At 33.7% G+C, this 20,061-nt stretch overlaps 1 protein-coding gene across 5 annotated transcripts in view; it reads right to left on the reverse strand.

Moving 5' to 3' along the window:
- The window catches only part of LOC127709165 (protein transport protein Sec31A-like), a 33,728-nt gene extending 19,156 nt beyond the window's left edge, over positions 1-14,572 (reverse strand). For 3 of the 5 annotated variants that reach the window (XM_052214521.1, XM_052214520.1, XM_052214519.1), the window contains exons 1-9: positions 14,388-14,563; positions 10,777-10,898; positions 10,011-10,100; positions 8,139-8,328; positions 7,413-7,508; positions 6,468-6,605; positions 5,380-5,522; positions 4,358-4,469; positions 3,640-3,792 (exon numbers count right to left, since the gene is read on the reverse strand). In XM_052214521.1, the coding sequence (XP_052070481.1) occupies positions 3,640-3,792; positions 4,358-4,469; positions 5,380-5,522; positions 6,468-6,605; positions 7,413-7,508; positions 8,139-8,328; positions 10,011-10,100; positions 10,777-10,889 (1,035 nt within the window). In that variant the 5' untranslated portion in view covers positions 10,890-10,898; positions 14,388-14,563. Of the gene's footprint in view, positions 1-3,639; positions 3,793-4,357; positions 4,470-5,379; positions 5,523-6,467; positions 6,606-7,412; positions 7,509-8,138; positions 8,329-10,010; positions 10,101-10,776; positions 10,899-14,387 lie in introns of all 5 variants that reach the window. The other 2 variants (XM_052214517.1, XM_052214518.1) reach the window with 2 other exon arrangements.
- Between the last annotated feature and the right edge of the window lie 5,489 nt (positions 14,573-20,061).

Here is a 20,061-nt window from a genome sequence, read left to right on the forward strand (position 1 = left end):
GAGTTATGCACCAAACACAAATTAGTAGCTAACAATGTTTTACTATCATAGTGGTCAAAGGTCAAAGTCAAGGTCCTGACTTTGATATATGGCACCCCCCATCCCATGATGTATCAGAGAATAAAATTCAGACAAGGTTTACATATCATAGGGGTCATAGGTCAGAATGACCTGACTGGTATATGACACACCCAAAGCCTATGATGCAACTGCATACCAAGTTTGGTTAACCAAAATTTATGGTACAAAAGGTATGAAAAGGACACGAATGGGATAAGGTTTTACTATCATAGGGTCAAAGGTCAAAGTGATTGACTTTGGTATATGACACACCCCAGCCCATGATGCAACCGCATAACAAGTTTGGATAACAATGTTTGAAGTAAACTAGATGTGTTTAATGACACAAATGGCCCCACTCGCTAATAAAGCTTATATTTAAGAGTGGAAATTTGAGAATGAATGTCTGTATCACTGTTATTTTCACGTAATTTTTTAAGTCGAAAGCCAGTAATTTCGGCAAAAATCAGTGGAGCGTAACCAGAAGTAAACTCAATCTGTAACTCACCATAGTAGACTCACAAATTAAAAATCAGCTCAATATGTGAAGGCACTTAGAAAAAAAGTCCATATAACTGTAATTTTCACAAAATGTTCAAAGTCCAAAGCCCGTTGTTTTGGAAAAAAACTAGCAGAGCTGGACCACACGTAAACCCCATCTGATATTCATCATAGTTTACTCACATACTACAAATCAGCCCAATATGTGAAGGCATTTCGAAAAAAAAAGTGTGTATAATGCTATTTTCATGAAATTTTCAAAGTCCAAAGCCTGTAATTTAAACAAAAATCAGCAGAGCGGAACCAAACGTAAATTCAATCTGTAACTCATCAAAGTAGACTCACATCTAATAAACTGTTAACACAGAGATATGTCTCGCCTATTTGTTATTTTGATAATGCAAATGTTGAAATTAAAATAGCAATACTTTAACATGTAAGTTATGCAAATATTCAAAGTCAATGACCCATGACTGAAGGTACAGCACTAAACAATCTCCATGGAAATGAGATGTGCCAATGTTAATACAACTGCAAACCAAATACCATTGACTTTTCATAAGTCGTTCCCTTTAAACAAACCTAAACACAAACATTAACTTGTAAACTATGTAAAAGTTTCAAAGTCAATGAACCAGGTGGGGTTATTTAATCTCCATGGAAATGAAACTTGCATACCGAATATCATTGACTTAACATTAGTGGTTCATCTTAAACTGACCTAATCACAAACTAATACATGTAAACTAAGCAAAAGTTTCAAAGTCTATAGACCATGACTGAGGGGTAGGGACCAAATATTCTCCATGGAAATGAGATATGCCAATGCTTATACAACTGCATACCAAATATCATTGACCTACCACTAGTGGTTCCCCATAAACTGACTTTATCACAAACTAATACATGAAAACTAAGCAAAAATTTCAAAGTAAATAGACCATGAATGAGGGGGCGGGGCTAAATAATCTCCATGGAAATGAGATATGCCAATGCTTATACAACTGCATACCAAATATCATTCACCTACCACTAGTGGTTCCCCATAAACTGACCTAATCACAAACTAATACATGTAAACTAAGCAAAGTTTCAAAGTCAATAGACCTTGACTGAGGGGGCGGGGCCAAATAATCTCCACGGTAATGAGATGTGCCAATGCTAATACACTTCCATACCAAATATCATTGACCTACCACTAGTGGTTCACCATGAACTAGACCTAATCACAAACTAATACATTGTTGACGCCGCCGCCGGAAACAGCATACCTATGTCTTGCTTTTTGACTTTGTCAAGGCGAGACAAAAATCAACTCAATATGTAATGGTGTTTAGAAAAAAAGTTGGTATAACTGTTATTTTCACAAACTTTTCAAAGTCCAAAGCAAAAATCAATGGAACTCCATCTGTAACTCTTCATAGTAGACTCACACACACAAAAAATCAGCTCAATAAGTAAAGGCATTTAGAAAAAAAGTGTGTATAACTATTATTTTCACAAAATGTTTTCAAAGTCCAAAGCCCATTGTTACGGCAAACATCAGCAGAGCTGAATGAATTGTAATCCCATCTGCAACTCATAACGGATAAGGGTAAAACTATATTGTCCGACAACTTTGAAGTGGGGCCATAAAAAAGTTATGAGCCAAACACGAATTAGATGAGGTTTTACTATCAAGAGTGGTCAAAGGTCAAAGTCAAGGACAGACTGACCTGACTTAAGTATGTGACATAGCCCTAGCCCATGATGCATCTGCATACTAAGCTTAGTTATCCTAAGTTTTACGGTACAAAAGTTTTGCACCAACAAAGTACAAATTTTCTATAGGCTTGTATGCAGATTTTTGCAAAACCACAAAATCAAATATCAAACTTGTATGTGTCTTTTTCCCCTTAATTGGATTATTCTTCTAAATGCTGAGTTCTGAATGCATTAGTTATTGTCATTGCACATGTACTGATTCCAATCCTAAATAGTTAGTTTTTGAAAATGGTAACTGACAAAATTTACCTGGCAGCACAGAGAATGGGATGTTTTATACTGCAATCATTATGTCACATTATTAGCAACCATCCTAACATCTGGATAATGAACTTCATTAAAAAAAAAAAAAAATCAGAACTGTTTTAATCTACACTAGTGAAACAATGAAGATATTAAAACAGTGTCTTTAGTTTGCACAGAACATTGATCCCTTGAAACAATATAAGATCAGTCTACTACATCAATGATTTCACTTAAATAATTAATTCACATTATTCACATCTTGAGTTGGCTCTCATATCTAGGTCCCCTCATCAAAAGAAAAACTGGATAAAATGACAAAATGGGGTAATATCTCATGTGTGCAGTATGGTTAGTTGTTTTCAAATATTAAAACAATGTGCATCATAAAAAGATTCCACACATTATGACATGCCTTCTCATCTTTTCATTTAGAAATTACTTAATGAACATGAGGTTAACCTAACATTTGATTGTATAGAAACACATCGTCTTACCCATGGACACATCAGTTATTATCTTTAAGAGGATACTACCTTTTACCACAACAATTTGCATGTTTGAAATATATGGATTATGGTAGATTTATTCTTACCATCTTTGGTCAGAATAAAACATTTTCTCTAATTCTTTGGCAATTCAACCCTTTCTGGACCCCTTGTTTAAAAAAATCTAATCAACTTGTGGTTGCTGATGAACTCAGTAGATGATTGGCTAAGTTAAAAGGTCAAAAGCAGTTCGAGAAATTGACATCTTTATATTTGTATGACGTAAAAAATCTTGAATGTGGAAGGCATTCAAAGGGGATTTTCATTTATCAAAAATGAAATTAATTTGATAATCATTAGAGAAACAGATTCTTACATAGTTACTCGTAGATTATCAGATTTATTCAATCTCAATAATTTAGAATGTATTAAGAAGAGGAAAGTTCATGATGCAAAAAATCTCAGACAGCTTTGGTGAAATTTTAATTGTATGAGATGTTCTAGTTTTGCTGAGTTGCAGGTGCTATTTTCATAAAGTCATAATAAAATTCCTGTATATCTTAATTATTCAATTAATAATTACCTTATCAGCTATATGTATAGGATGTCCACCTCCCATCAAGGAGTATACAGAAACATGTCCATCAAAAGAAGAACTAGATATAACACCAGGATTTCTGGGACACCATTGGACATCAAAGCACCATTGTGTACTAGTTGGTAATTCATATATCACCTACAAAAGGAAAAAAATATTTTAGACTTATGAATTTTACAAAATGGCTATTGGAATTCAACATAAAAACCCTAATGAAAGCATTCACAGAACCATTCAATGATTATCTGTCTCTGAAAATCAACATCTACTTAGTTTTTTTATCTTTCCACTGAGAAATTGTCTGCCTTCATAAGGTAGAAGATGATGTAAAATGAAATAGTCATAATCCAAGTTGCATAATTTGTTAATATTTTACAAATTGAAATAAAACTTTTTTTTGTCATAAACTTATACAAATACATATAATTTTTTTATTTGTATTAATCATATTTCTTAAATGTTTTTTTTTTATGATGAAAACATGAAGGTCCGTTTAAGCAAGGACTAAAACTAACTCTAAAATTCAGTGTATTCATTGAAACAATGTTACCATGTACTTTTCATAAAATTTCATTTATGTTGTCTGTAAAAATGAGTTTATACACTTGGCCATATTTAAAGACAATATTTTGACATTGGCTTTTCTGAGATCACAAAATGTGTAAAGAAAAGATGCAGAATCAATGGGATAACATGTACTTACTTCTCCTCCAGGGACATCAGAGTTTGGATTCCAGCACAATATTCTGTTGTCTTTACCACAACTTAATAATAAATCTGAATCCTGCGGACACCAAGCAATGTCTAAAACACCTCTGAAATAGTATGTTTACACTTCATGATAGAAACTTGAGATAACTAAGACACTACCTTGTTCACTAGAATATATTCAAAGATGTCAAATTATGTTTACATAGTTGAAAAATATCCAACTGTTATTCTTTAGGAAAGTTGTCATGTGATCATCTATTTTGATTCTTTTCCCGTATTTTCTGCCAATATTTTATAAGAATTTTGTTTTAGTTTCTGCAATTGCCTCCATACAGTTTAAAACTTAACAATGATGGATACTGTATGTTCAATTTTCTTTTTGAAGGCTTGAGAGGTCTGACAGACGGACAAATGCCAGGTATTTTTATGTCCCATGCAACACATTGCACGGGGGAAAAAAAATGGTGGTGCACTGAACTTAAACCAGTACATGATAGGATGTATCACCTAATTTTGCATTTTCATTGCCCATTTCCATTATTCTGTCAATCATTTCATATTAATGAGTAGAAAATGCAGTTAATGGTGTTAATGATAATCAATCCACCAAAATGTATTTAATGAAACATTTTAATCATCTAAAAAAAATTTGTCAATTACAAAGGGTCATTCTTTATCCCCCCTCCCAACAAAATCTTGAGTTTGAAGTCAGAGAAATTATATAAGCATAACCCCTTGTGCCAAACTATATTCACACAGGATATGGATTGTGTTTTACCCAGTACCACACAATTTGGTTAATGGTGTTTCTCTATCTAATCTAATCAAAATTGTTTTTGAAAAGATACTTTTCTGTTGAAATCTGGTAAATCTCTACCATGACAGACAACTAATGAAATTTTGAAAATATGATCAATAATGATATCATAAAACTTTTTTACTTTTGTTAAATAAGCCTCAAACTAATCTTTTTTGTTTGCATGACCTATGGATGACTGCTAACAAGAATTTTACCTTTGATGATTTTCAAATGTTTTAACTGGTGATGTAGCATATCTGAGGTCCCACATTTGTATGACTGGTGTGTGGTCATCTTCTGAAGATAAACACATCTGTGTGGGTACATCTGGATGCCAAGCTACTTTACTACACTTAATCTGTAAAATAAAACAATATTACCAATAATGAAAACACATAAACTAGAAATGTAGGGTCAGCACCAGTCCTGTCTGCTGACACATTCCATTGCTTGTATTAAATTCTGTGAATAGAAAGAAAGAACAATTGTTGAATTTTGTGAGGATGGAATGACAGATATGGGTATCAAAGTGGTTGCAGTGTAAAAAGAAGGTCAAGTACCTAAAAAATAAACTCCATCACATATCAAATTTGCATTCAGTGTGGAAACTTGTCATTGGTATAGTTGTATACATAAAAATGTTTTTAATTGTCCACTATACACATTGGTGTTGGTAGCAGGTTTCTGCTAGCCTAGGTTAAATACATTAACAGCTTTGTTTTGTACAGATGGGCACTTTATAATTGAGCCATATCATTGAATATAAATCAGAAGACGTGGTATGAGTGCCAATGAGACAACTCTCCATCCAAGACACAATGTATAAAAAGTTAACAATTATAGGTCAAAGTACGGCCTTCAACAAGACCGTATATTAACCTCTACATGTTTCCTTTGTTTAAGCTGTTGGTGATTTGTTTTCTGACATAAACCCTACAGCTCTTTTTATTGATACAAATACAAGCTTGCTGAAAATGATTGGAAACATAATTGTATTGATTCAACAACTTGAGTCAGCTTAAGTTCACTGATTTGTCATGAGAGCTTAACATGTTTATAGAAAATCAATTTAATAAAACCTCTGTTATTAAAATAATTTATGTAAGTGGTTTAAACATCTAAACAGCTGTTTTGTAACATTTTTGTAGGTGAAAATGAAAATAAAATTAGTTTTTACACAATACTTTTAGTTCAACATTGTAATGTGTGTTAAGCATCCTATAGGACATCTTTCAACCAATAGGAATGAGATTTTCTTTTATAGTTTCAGGATCAAATACATAACTCATTGACATGAACTTACTCTGGACATGCTGTCGCTGACTTTGATAATTGGTTCATTTTTACGCAGATCCCATACAACACAACGAGAACCAAATGTTGAAGCTAATATATGCTGTACTTGTCTGTTCCAACACACACAAGAAACTTCTTCTGGTGGCTGATATAGAAAAATAGAGGGTATAAAAACTTATATTTTGTTTCAATTTAAAACATACATTTAAAAACATTCATGGTGTACACTGTACTTCAATCAAAATGAAGCAAAAACTATTAAAAACAAATTATACTTAAAAAATTGATTGATTGGTGTTTAACACCACTTTCAGCACTATTCGTTATTTCAAGGCATTCAGTTTTTGTTGTAGGAAGCTGTAGTGCCCAGAGTGAACCATCGACCTTTGGCAGGAAAACTATACTTAAAAAATATACATTTTCTAAAATTATTTAGATTTTTTTCCACAAACATTTTAAGTTATTGGAATTGTCTATCAATCTTATTTGATTGTTTCAAAATTTAGGTTCTTAAAGCATTCTTCTTCTTTGTGCAGCTTATATGTTTCTTTTGCATTTTGAACAAGTTGAACCCCTTTCACATAATTCAATGGTCTTTACAACAGGAAGCTGGTATTTTACAATACCAATTTCAGTATTTTTCTTTCATTTTATGTTGAACTATACAACTTTCAATAATCAATGGCAACATAGTTATTCATCTCCAAATTGTGGATGAAAACTTAAAGATTCAGAAAATAAAGTGATAGGAAACTTTTAGATTGTCTCGCTAAGGAAAATTCTATGCTGCAAAATTTTCAATAATTAGAATGACTGTATCTGTTTAAAAATACACTGAAATCTTTATACTTCACACATCACTTATCTATAAATCTATCTTACAATATTTTATGTAAAGTATTTTCTATTGTAAAAACATGCTCTTATATGAATCACTGCACAGTACCATTACCTGTGACTTAGCTCCGGGTGTCATAGGACTTTCTGATTTATTAAGATCCCAGATAAATATCTCAGATTCAGATGCTCCAGAAGCAAGTAAATTACTCTGTAAAAAAAGAATTATGTGTAATGTTCATTTCAAACATGTCTTAAATACAGTATTTATCAAAACAAAATCAAATCATATTTTAAATTAAGTAGACTTAATTTAATATATTGCACAGAATCTGGAACAAGATTTTTCAAGAATTGAAGTTTTAACTTTCTTATTGTGTATGTAATGCTGGTGGTTCTGTAATGTAAAAGATTTATCTAGTTTGTATATTGTCATTTGTGAAAAGGGACATGTTATGCATTTTGTAATACTTAGTGTACATTGTCTTTGGGATAAAAATTGTATATTGCCTTTTATGATATAGTGTATGATTTGATTCCACTATGCTAACCATGCTTTAACCCATCAACATGTTCATGTGCCTGCTCAAAATGAGGAACTTCCAAAATGATGATTTTTTTTTTGTCGATCTGTGATGGTCTCTATAAAAACAAATTCAAAACTTTTCTCGACTCTGGGCATCAAGACCTTGACATATTGTCTAGACATTTTTCTATTTATTGAAGGCCATATATTGATCTCTAGATACCTTTTAGTTTAAGTGTTGTTGAGTTCCTGTCTCACTGCTGTATACCCTACATCTCCTTCTATTCATATAAGATACATAAATATAGACTATACCTGAAAATTGTTAAAGTCTAATGCTTTGACAGCTCCAACATGCTTGTCTTGTTTGAACAATAATTTGTCAGATCCTTTGATCATGCTGGCTCCATCATAACAAAATAGGTTACCATTATCAGCACCAGCTACAATCACTCCTGAGGATCCTTCTGACATCCCATGGGAACCCCATACAACTTTATGGAACCTATGATACAGAAATAATCATTTAAAAAAACAGCCATTCTTCTGATATTCAATGGGAACCCCATACAACTTTAGGAAAAAATAATAATCACTTAAAAGAAAAATCCATCTTAAAAATTATTTTTGTTACCAGTCATCTTAAAGCTGAAGGTATATGAAGTGTTTCACAATTTTGGACTTAACAGTGACTTATGCAGTGATAGATAATAACCATCTGATCGGCATTTAGAGCTTAATTCCTACTTTGTCTTTTAATTAGTGTTTCATGTGGTTTTGTCTTATAATGATCTTCATGACAGTTCATTGTTTTCAAAGTTTCAAGAAAACTTCTAGAACTATCAAGGGTTCCACTATTAAAGTTGCCACTAAAAAAAATTCTAGTTTTGATTTTTCCACCAGTTTAGAACATTTTTGCAATATCCCCTTAATTTTGAGACATAATATTTGTATAAAAGTTAACTTTCGCATCATAATGATCCTTAACATTTGCAAAGCCTTCCCAACTTTAATAGCAAGCATAACAAAACATGTGCATGTCTGTTTGTCTACCCTGAAACTGTAGTGATATCTTTAAAAAAAAATATTTACATCATACAGATCTCTATTCTACTGATTTATCAATACACTGCAAGATACAATATAAAAGCACATATGGCAACATTGGCTAAGTCCAGTTCTAGTTTTTTCTTCATGTTAAAAGGAGAAATTATAAATTTGCTGTTTAATTTGGATAAATAAAACAAACAATAGTTGAAAGTTCATTTAATTATTTTTCAACTATTGTCTTCAACAAATTGCATGATAAGTACACCCCCTTTTTAAAATTCAAAGTATCAGCAAACAGGACAAAAGAGTCTGACAGATCCATCAACTTGCATCAAGCACTGGAATATAACAACTCATTACTGTCAAGGTGCTGACCAAGTCATTCTATTAGGTAGTTCTGAGGACAGTGTGACAGAAATATATTTGTTGAAAGTATGGAAGTATTAACAGACAGACAAGACGACTGCAACATACAAGAGTGAGAGTATAATAATTAAGAACCGTTAGACAGCAAATTAGCAAACCCAAAGCCCCCCCTTATTAAAGGGAATAAAGGGAAGAGTGTTTTTTTTTTTAGGAAAGATTATTTTCTCTTTTATCTCATTGAACGTGACCATATATCCAAGTAGGGTTGCCATCTGATATGAAGATGTGATTAAACATCTGTAAACCAAGATGACTGACAGACAGTTCAAATACTATATACTACCATTACTTTGTTGAATGGAGTATAATAAGTGATTGTTGAGTATAGAGACTTTGTTCATGTGTTCTGATAAATTCTTGAAGAGTTTAATGTCAGAATGACCATGATTCAATTTGGGGGTTAAAAAAAACAACCCGTATAATGCCTAATGTACAACATACACAGGGAAATACTAACCTGAAGTTTCAAATAACAATATTCAAATAACATCCAAATTTTCAAATTTAATTAAAATAATGAAAAATACCATTTTTTTGGTTTTTCAAGTTCATGTGAGATTCATGTCAACCTCAATTCACTTGAACTTCATATATAAGCTCATTTGAGGTGAATTTCATATGAATTTTTTCACGTGAGATTCATGTCAAATTCACGTGTCAGAGCAAATTTTGCCTGTGGGCTGAAAGTATTTTACTGCAACACATATTTACCTATGTTCTGATGGTATACTGGCCACTAATGGCATATGGAGTGACGAATCTGACAAGTCCAAATGATAAATTTCTAAAGCTGCTGTGGTACTGCAATAAAAAGTGGACATCAAATCATTACTATAAAAGCGGCAAATTTTTCTTTGAACACTTAACAGAAAAGCGTTCGGACACAAGCAAATTTAGAAAGTGTAATTTTCATTCCAAGAACTTGCATTTTCTGATAAAGCTGAAGTACAATATATACTACTCTAGTTGGCCAACTGAGTTGGAAGCAGTGGATGCTGAATGCTGCCTTATGTTCTGGAAGTTCTGATTTTTATCAAAAAACCAGTCAGTACAAAAGGTTATCATGATTATCTATTATAAAGTAGCACACTTTACATGTAACACAACTAGTTGAATGTATAACAATGAATGACATAAATTATTATCCATTACAGCTTGAATGTGAATATGTATGACTGAGCATCCTTTTCTTGTAGATAATTAGATGTGTTAAATACCAATACGTAGTTTCACCAAGTGCTGAATTTGCTCACTGAGAAGACATTTCAGGGTTCTCACTAGAAAATTTTGTGTACTACAATGTATGCTTTATGTACTATTAAAGTATTTGATCTTACAATGTAGCATCGAGAAACCGAAGACGACTGATGGACTAACTGATGGATGGGGGCATAAAAATAGCTGATGTTATATTTATTCATGTCTATGCTACAGTCAAAATATGGCTCTAAAGTGGTCTAATCATACAGATTAATACCTGAATGTTGCATCCAGCTGTTGTGCAGCTGTACCTGCCACAACATACACTGGAAACTGCTTCTCTGGTGACCAAGCCACATTGGCTGTTTTGTCTATTTCTTTTACTCTCATGTTTTGAATCTGAAAATAAAAATTACATGTATACAACAATTTGTAAATATCTTTCTTAATTGCAATATATATACATGTATATACTAACTTCAAACAAGAATGTGTCCATAGTACACAGATGCCCCACTCGCACTATCATTTTCTATGTTCAGTAGACCATGAAATTGGGGTCAAAACTCTAATTTGGCATTAAAATTAGAAAGATCATATCATAGGGAACATGTGCACTAAGTTTCAAGTTGATTGGACTTCAACTTCATCAAAAACTACCTTGACTAAAACTTTAACCTGAAGCGGGACAGACGAACGAACGGACACACAGACAGAAAAAAAAACATAATGCCCCTCTACTATCGTAGGTGGGGCATAAAAACATACTATGCTAAATAATGATACAAACCATTTTATGATCGATAATAATACAAAATGTAGCTGTCAATGCTCTTGATTTGAGAGAGAGGCACCCATAAAAAACAATATTTTGGAATCTCACTTGATCAATACATGCCATATGACTTCTGTTATAGTATTTCTGAGTTTGATACTTACAGTTTAAATAAAATGCTCCGCTGGGCGCAGCTTGATACGACCGCAGAGGTCGAACCCTGAACTGTTGGGGCAAGTATGGACTCAACATTCAAGCTTGATACAGCACTGAATTTGGATTGTGATTAAATATTTGACACAGCATAGGTTTCTGACACAGAATGAATGTGGTCTAAGAACTTAAACATTTTTTAATTTACCTATTCAAACCATATCATAATTATTTGCTTTTATATATAAATCAGAAATAACCAATTTAAAATGGAAAATTTTTTATCCTTGCAATTGGTTATCACAACTAAGTCCTTTAGTACACACTATGTGTGTGCTTTAATCTGACTATTACTATACTATTGCTATACATAAAACTATTATACATGTATGAACTACATGTATATATATGTGTCAATACCATTTTTTAAGTTTGAGGTATTTAGTTAACATATATATTTGAAAATTTTGAGTCAGGTCATTACCTCTCATGGGAAATCTCCCATAAATCTGGACAGTGCCCCATCATAAAAAAAATTGATCTACATGTAGCTGTCCTATTTTTTTCAGCAAGTAACAGTAAATAAAACTTTTTGTGTGTGCTAAAGATTAATCTTCACATTATGATCTCACTTGTTTTTTTTAATTAATTCTTTATTGTCATATAAGTAAAACATGATACTTGTGACAAATACAAACAATAACAACAAAATAAACTGATTTTAATACATATATATATATATATAAACAAGTCTAAATTGAAAACAACGTTTAAACCTATGATTGCGTTGGATAAAAACCGCAATTTTTATACGTGTGCATATAAAACAAATTTCTTGGTAGAGGGGTCTAAATACAGCACAAACAACATTTTTCAAAAGACAAAAAAAGTGAAAAGTATATTTTAACAAATCGCATTTGACTAACAGGTCGAACAACTGATGTTCTTAAACCATGCTGATATATATATACAAGCAAAAATAACTAAGAGTCCCCTGTCCTCAGCTCTAAAGACTGTTTTATAAAGGAACCTGTTTTTTTCACTTGGTTTATATTTGAAGGATTTAGCAGGACTACAGGGTTCTCACTAAGGATTTTTGAAGGCAAGTTCTGGGTCTGGGACTCATCACTTTTGGCCATGGCGAGTCCAACAGTGAGAAGATGAAATTATATTGCTATCTCATTTATTATTTCAGTTCCTATGACAAAATAGAGTAAGGAAAAGACATCAATTTTAGATTTTTTCAAACTTTTGTCATAAAATAATGATATTTGTGCTCAGTTTATACAACATTTTACAATCTTGATGCATCTTTGGACACCAGTTTTGAAAATGATGAGTCTAGATAGATTTTCACGAGTCCAGGACTTATAGACTCGCCTTAGTGAAACCCTGGGACTACTAGTTTTTCAGAATCAGACAGATTTGGAAATATAGGATTATCTATTACGATGTTATTAAAAAGTTTAATACATAATATATTATAAATTTGACAGTAGAGGAGAAAGTGGTTTTCATCTTCTATGGTGTTCCAAGTTAAACATGTTCTTTGGTCTTGAGGTTTATTCAGATATCTGCCCTTTTCTATAAGTAAATTATGTTCACTGATTCTAATTTTTGTAAATAAACGCCTAATTTCAAAATTTGGATATCTAAGATAAAGTTCTTGATCATAAATAGACCTCTCTGACATTAAATTACATATAAAAAAGAAGATGTGGTATGATTGCCAATGAGACAACTCTCCACAAGAGACCAAATGACACAGAAATTAACAACTATAGGTCACCGTACGGCCTTCAACAATGAGCAAAGCCCATACCGCACAGTCAGCTATAAAAGGCCCCGAAATGACAATGTAAAACAATTCAAACGAGAAAACTAATGGCCTAATTTATGTACAAAAAATGAACGAAAAACAAATATGTAACACATAAACAAACAATAACCACTGAATTACAGGCTCCTGACTTGGGACAGGCACATGCGTACAGAGGGACAGGCACATACATACAGAATGTGGCGGGGTTAAACATGTTAGTGGAATCCCAACCCTCCCCCTAACCTGGGACAGTGGTGTAACAGTACAACATAAGAACGAACTATAAAAATCAGTTGAAAGAGGCTTAACTCATCAGATGGATGAAAATACAAATAATACAAATACAAGTGGACGTTGCTGGGTAATGCACATACACGTATTTACACTTTTGGTATTTAGCTATATTTTGCCTCCGAATGACCTTAGATCTACTCCGAATCACCAATTCAAAACATTTGACGTCACAATTAAAAAGTGATTGTTGCCTGACGTCAAATGTTTTGAATTATGATGTCAAAGTTTACCGGAACCTGTGTGATTTTACGTAATGGCGGACAAATTTGCATACAAGTGTAAATACGTCTATTAATTATCAACAGAAAATTGATTTTACATCAAAACTGAATACTGGAACATGGACGACTGTTGGAAATCTAGGGCAAGAAGATATCACTTTTGAATGGTTAGTGTATCAAAGTAAAAGACGGGAATGCATATTCTTTGCTGTAGTCATTCATTATCCTGCAATCTGTGACACTTAACACGAGGTTTTGTGACACTTGGAACTACCGGGAATTATGCCCCCTTTCAAAAATCCTGGATCTGTGACTGCTAGAGCATAATGCACAGGTTTGTCGAACTCAAAAAGTAGTTTTTGAGTTGTAAATACAGCCATTTTTGTAGATTTGCTACTTTTTTGATATGATGAACCTTAAATTTTTGAACAGGACCTCAAACATCGTCTTATCCAATGGAAAAAAATGAGTGATTTATTAACTGTTCATCATTACAAATGAAATGCGTGAATTTCGTCTCGAGAAGTCGAATGAAAACCATAAAAATGACCTAAATATAGCATAAAATAATGACATTTCTGTACAAAAATGATACCGGCGACTGTCAAATAACACACTTTTACCTGTTTTTTCACCCACCAGTATTTGTCTGGGATGAGATACAATCACTGCTCAAAAGGTATTTGTATGGAAGATATATATTTTATGCTAATCAATTGTTAAATAACACGTTTAAACGATGAAATTGACAGTTCCACGTCTGTCTGCATACCAACGTGGCAAAGGAAGCATATCCCAGCATGCCTTCTACTTCCGTCATCTAGAGATTGCGATGCAATCTGTCCAAAAGTATTAAAAAAACAGTAGATTTTTCACGGAGCACCAGGAACCCCCCAGAAACCCATGCAATGCACCATGCATGTATCGCACATGAATAGATTACAGTGAAATCGACATAGTGCCGATATAGGGTACGGTTTCGGCAACACAATGGTCTATCAGAAAATTCTTAAATCTTCTATTATAAAATTAGCTGTTGACTCTGGTCTTCCGCAGGGAACAGTATTAGGCCCAGCATTATATTTACTATTCATTACTGACTTACAAGAACATGTAACTTGCAATGCAAGACTTTTTGCAGATGACTGTTTATTATATAGAAATGTAAATGACAATTCTGATGCACAATTAGGCTACCTCAAAATGATTTATCTAGTCACAAGTAAGTGCAATGGGAACAGGACTGACAGATAAATTTTAATCCCGAAAAATGTTATGTAATTACATATATCTAAAAAAAATTAACACTTCTGCTTTTATTTATACATTGCATAATCATGTTTAAGAATCTATTAAAGACAGCCGGTAAATATTTAGGTGTAACTATAAGCCATGATCTTGACTGGGAAACACATATAAATAATATTACCTGTAAGGCAAATAAAACCTTAGGCTTTCTTCGTAGAAATTTAAAAAACTGCACACGCAAAGTTAAAAACCTTACGTACACATCACTAGTCCGTCCAGTCGTCGAATACTCTTCCCCTGTTTGGGATCCGTACAAAAAGCACCACACCACTCAGGCTGAGCAGATTCAGCGTAAAGCAGCCATATTTGTCTATTACGATTATGAAGACAGAACACCGGGTGCAGTTTCCAACATGACAAATTCTTTGCAATGGGAGTCGAGGATTATGCCAGGCAATGGGCTAAACACGAGAAAGAAGACGTAGATACTCTTTCCGAATGGATTAAGGCTGTGAGGTCGTTGATACAAATCCGAATTAAGAAACTAAATGGGCATATCAATACCCACGCTACATCAATTTTTAAAGACCCAAATGTTGCAAAACACTTGTCCTACCTCCATGACAAATATGTTGTTGTCCCCGCAGATAAAGCCCCAAAACAACATCGTTTTTGTGTGTAAATATCATTACATAAACTGCTTGATAAATGAATAAGGTATTGACAATTCACTTGGAAACTCAACATATACCCTCACGACACTTACCAAAGAGGAAATCCTGGATAATCATAGGTCTGTTCTATGTTCCTTTGGAATTTCAACCAAAGATGAAGAACTGGATCTTCCATCACTGTATTGGATACCTAAACTACATAAGTGTCCTTACAAACAACGGTATATTGCTGGGTCTTCCAAGTGCTCCACGAAACCTCTTTTAAACTATTAACATCTATTTTATCAGCAATCAAAGCCGGGCTCCAAATTTATTGTGAAACTGCCTATTCTAGAGGTGGCGTGAATCAGATGTGGATACTAAAAAATTCCAAAGATCTTTTAGAGTACATACAATCTAAAACTCTCTCATCTTGCAATAGTATTAAAACATTTGACTTTTCTACACTTTACACAAGTATTCCCCATTTCAAACTAAAAGACAAATTGAAAGAGTTGGTATTACTTTGTTTCATTAAAAAGAATGGCGAACGTAGATACAAGTATCTTGTCTTGGGGAGGGATAAATCCTACTTTGTAAAGAATCACTCTGATTCAAACAGAAAATTCTCTGAAACTGACACTATTAAGATGCTTGAATTCTTGATTGACAACATATTTGTTACGTTTGGAGGACGTGTTTTTCAACAGACTGTCGGAATTCCAATGGGAACCAATTGTGCCCCTCTTCTTGCCGACTTGTTTCTTTATTATTATGAGGCTGACTTCATACAGGAACTTCTTAGGAAGAAAGATAGGAAGTTAGCAATATCCTTTAACTCTACGTTCCGTTATATAGATGATGTTCTCTCACTAAATAATACAAAATTTGGTGACTATGTTGAACGAATCTATCCCATCGAACTAGAGATAAAGGATACTACAGATACAGTTAAGTCTGCCTCATATCTTGACTTACATCTAGAAATTGACAATGAGGGTCGGTTGAAAAAAAAACTTTACGACAAAAGAGATGATTTCAGCTTCCCAATTGTGAACTTTCCATTTCTATGTAGCAACATTCCAGCAGCGCCTGCATACGGAGTATATATCTCCCAACTGATACGATATTCCCGGGCTTGTGTTTCCTATCATGATTTCCTTGATAGAGGATTGCTGCTCACAAGAAAGCTATTAAACCAAGAGTTCCAAATGGTGAAGTTGAAATCATCCCTTCGTATATTTTACGGACGCCATCACGAGTTGGTTGACCGTTATGGAATAACCGTTTCACAGATCATATCGGATATGTTCCTTATGTCGTAACTACAATCCCCTTCCCTTTTCACGATTGTGACTTACCGAATTAGACTATTTACCGGATTTGTAATAACATAAGCAACACGACGGGTGCCACATGTGGAGCAGGATCTGCTTACCCTTCCAGAGCACCTGAGATCACCCCCAGTTTTTGGTGGGGTTCGTGTTGCTTAGTCTTTAGATTTCTATGTTGTGTCATCTGTACTATTGTTTGTCTGTTTGTCTTTTTATTTTTGGCCATGGCGTTGTCAGTTTGTTTTCGATCTATGAGTTTGACTGTCCCTCTGGTATCTTTCGTCCCTCTTTTACATAATAGAAGAAAAAAAGCTAGATTAACAATGCTATATATAACATTAATTGGGGGTTAGTAGAAGTTCCAAAGGACAATTTAACAAAATCTGATAGACGCACTAGGGGGCAACATAAATTTCGGCAAATTGCAACTAATAAACTTCTATAAATATTCTTTTTATCCAAGCACCATCTCTGACTGGAATTCCCTACCTGAAGCAATAGGTATGTCTGAAACCTTGAATCCTTCAAAAGTGGCATATCCTCTCTAACATTTGAAGGACCCACACCAACATTGATCGCCCAACTTATTAAATCCCCAAAGCCACTGTACATAATGTATATATGTTATTCTATAAAATTGAGAATTGAAATGGGGAATATGTCAAAGAGACAACAACTCGACCAAAGAGCAGAAAACAGCCGAGGCCTAGGCCACCAATGGGTCTTCAACACAGCGAGAAAATCCCGCACCCGGAGGCGGGCTTCAGCTGGCCCCTAAATAACAATGTGTACTAGTTCAGTGAAAATGGACGTCATACTAAACTCCAAAACGTATAAATGAACTAAAATAAAAAAAAAACATACAGGACTAACAAAGGCCAGAGGCTCCTGACTTGGGACAGGCGCAAAAATGCGGCGGGGTTAAACATGTTTTGTGAGATCTCAACCCCCTATACCTCTAGCCAATGTAGAATAAACAAACACACAGCAATACGCACAGTTAAACTCAGTTTAAAAGAAGTCCGAGTCCGATGTCAGAATATAGGTAACAAAAGAAACTACGCAAAATGACAATGATACATAAATTAACAAAGGACTACTAGCAGTTACTGACATGCCAGCTCCAGACTTCAGTTAAACTGGTTGAAAGATTATGTCTTCATCATATGAAAATCAGGCACAATTCCTCCCGTTAGGGGTTTAGTATCAAACCATCATACAACATATGAGAAGAACATAACCTACAAATCTAGAGAAGAAGGATCGGTCACCAAAATGCTAAAGGACCTATAGAACTAGACAATCTGCCGTCCGGTCCGGTAGAACTAGCCAGCGGCTCGTAGTTCTATAAGAGGTGGTTGAGGGTTTGGTCCCAGCTATAAATCCTAACGAAATTTTTGTTAAAAGTATAAAATCAAAAAGGTTGATTCAACCTAAACGTTTTGACGACTTTGAAAGTGCCAATATAGTTATTAATTCAGTCAAGAATTTGTATATTCTCACTATACAAATCATTGATTCAGTCAAGAACAATTCAACGGCACTTGATACAACACAATCTAAAACTGAACTGGAAGGAGACATAGTGTGCGCTAAATCAGCCGAGAGCTTCAAGACAGGTCTCTCTTCAGTCGAATAAAATATGGAATTGGTATCTTCGATGTAACAATACAGATACAGATGTATATGTTTTTAACCGTATTGGTAGCCACGATATCTGAATATCTTGGACGTTAAACAAGTTATCATTCTTTTATTTTCTCTCATCTTAATTACTGACTAGTCACCTGTCATTTTAGCAGTAAAAAATAACACCACACATATAAGATGGAAAGAGAGCATTGAAATGTGTTATGAAAATTATAATAGCTCATATGAAGATCTTTTGCACATGCCAATACTCCATTCCCTTAAGTCAGAAGATTACGAGAAATAGCTGTAGAAACATTTAAAATTATAAACATAAAGAGTCTATCATACTTACATGATTTCACAAATATTTGTTTCGATATAGAAATACAACTGACAAACTCCAGATAAAAACAACAAGCTTTATGACTTCGGCTTTCATTACGTATAGAAAGTATAACACACAGAACCATGCACAGTGCAGCTGATAACAAGATGACAACTAACTTGAAAAAGGGGGAAATACGGCACATAATTTGGTTAGCATGTACTCCTTGTTACTGAGGAAAGTACCAACAGAACGGCTATAAAACAACCATTCCTGTTGCTTAATTTTACTAATTAGTACGTTATACCATGGGAGTAATAATTATCGAATGTCATCAATATAACACAATCAATGGGTATACGTAACTTGCGAGGTATATTACAATGATAGTTAATTTCAAAAGATTAGCAAATTGTCAAAACGAAATTGTTCTGACAATGTGCTGTAGGCCTGCATTTCACAAAAAATCTTACGACTCAAATTAATTGATCGTAAGGCATGCATGAACAATTCACAGTAGTTCCGGTCATTTTTGTCTTAAGATTTTTTTGTGAAACGCATATGAAGAGAAAAATGTCCGGATTTATGCACTTAAGTTTTGAGTTAACATTAGCAAATATTCAAAATAATTGATGCAGAAAATTAATGTGTGTGACACCTAGCATTCATTTGGCGACTGCAATATTTCAGATGAGCAAAGTTAAGCCTATGTTGTAATAAGAATATGCATATAACTGAAATGAATTTCAAAGTCGTGATTCTGCCTGTAAGCAAATCGTGTCTTCCGCAGTTAAAACCGGATTTCAAGCATTTGTAACAAATGATTGATAAAAGACAGAACGATCATAAGATTGGGATAAGATTGTTTTAGGGAAAGGGGGGAGGTCGAAAACATATTCAAATAGATTCATATAGCAATTATCTTCAGCTGCATTTGATACACTGCAAAATATGAACAGCTATATGTTTTTAAAGTTCTCCTCTGAAACTACAGGGCCAATTGTTACTAAACTTGACCTGGATGTTACTAATGAAACCTTGTTTTAAAATCAAAACCGAGGACTTGACCAATCCAAGAACACGGCAACTGTTGATAAAAAATGAA

Source organism: Mytilus californianus, unplaced genomic scaffold, assembly GCF_021869535.1.
Source record: "Mytilus californianus isolate M0D057914Y unplaced genomic scaffold, xbMytCali1.0.p SCAF_7, whole genome shotgun sequence".
Lineage (NCBI taxonomy): Eukaryota > Metazoa > Mollusca > Bivalvia > Mytilida > Mytilidae > Mytilus > Mytilus californianus.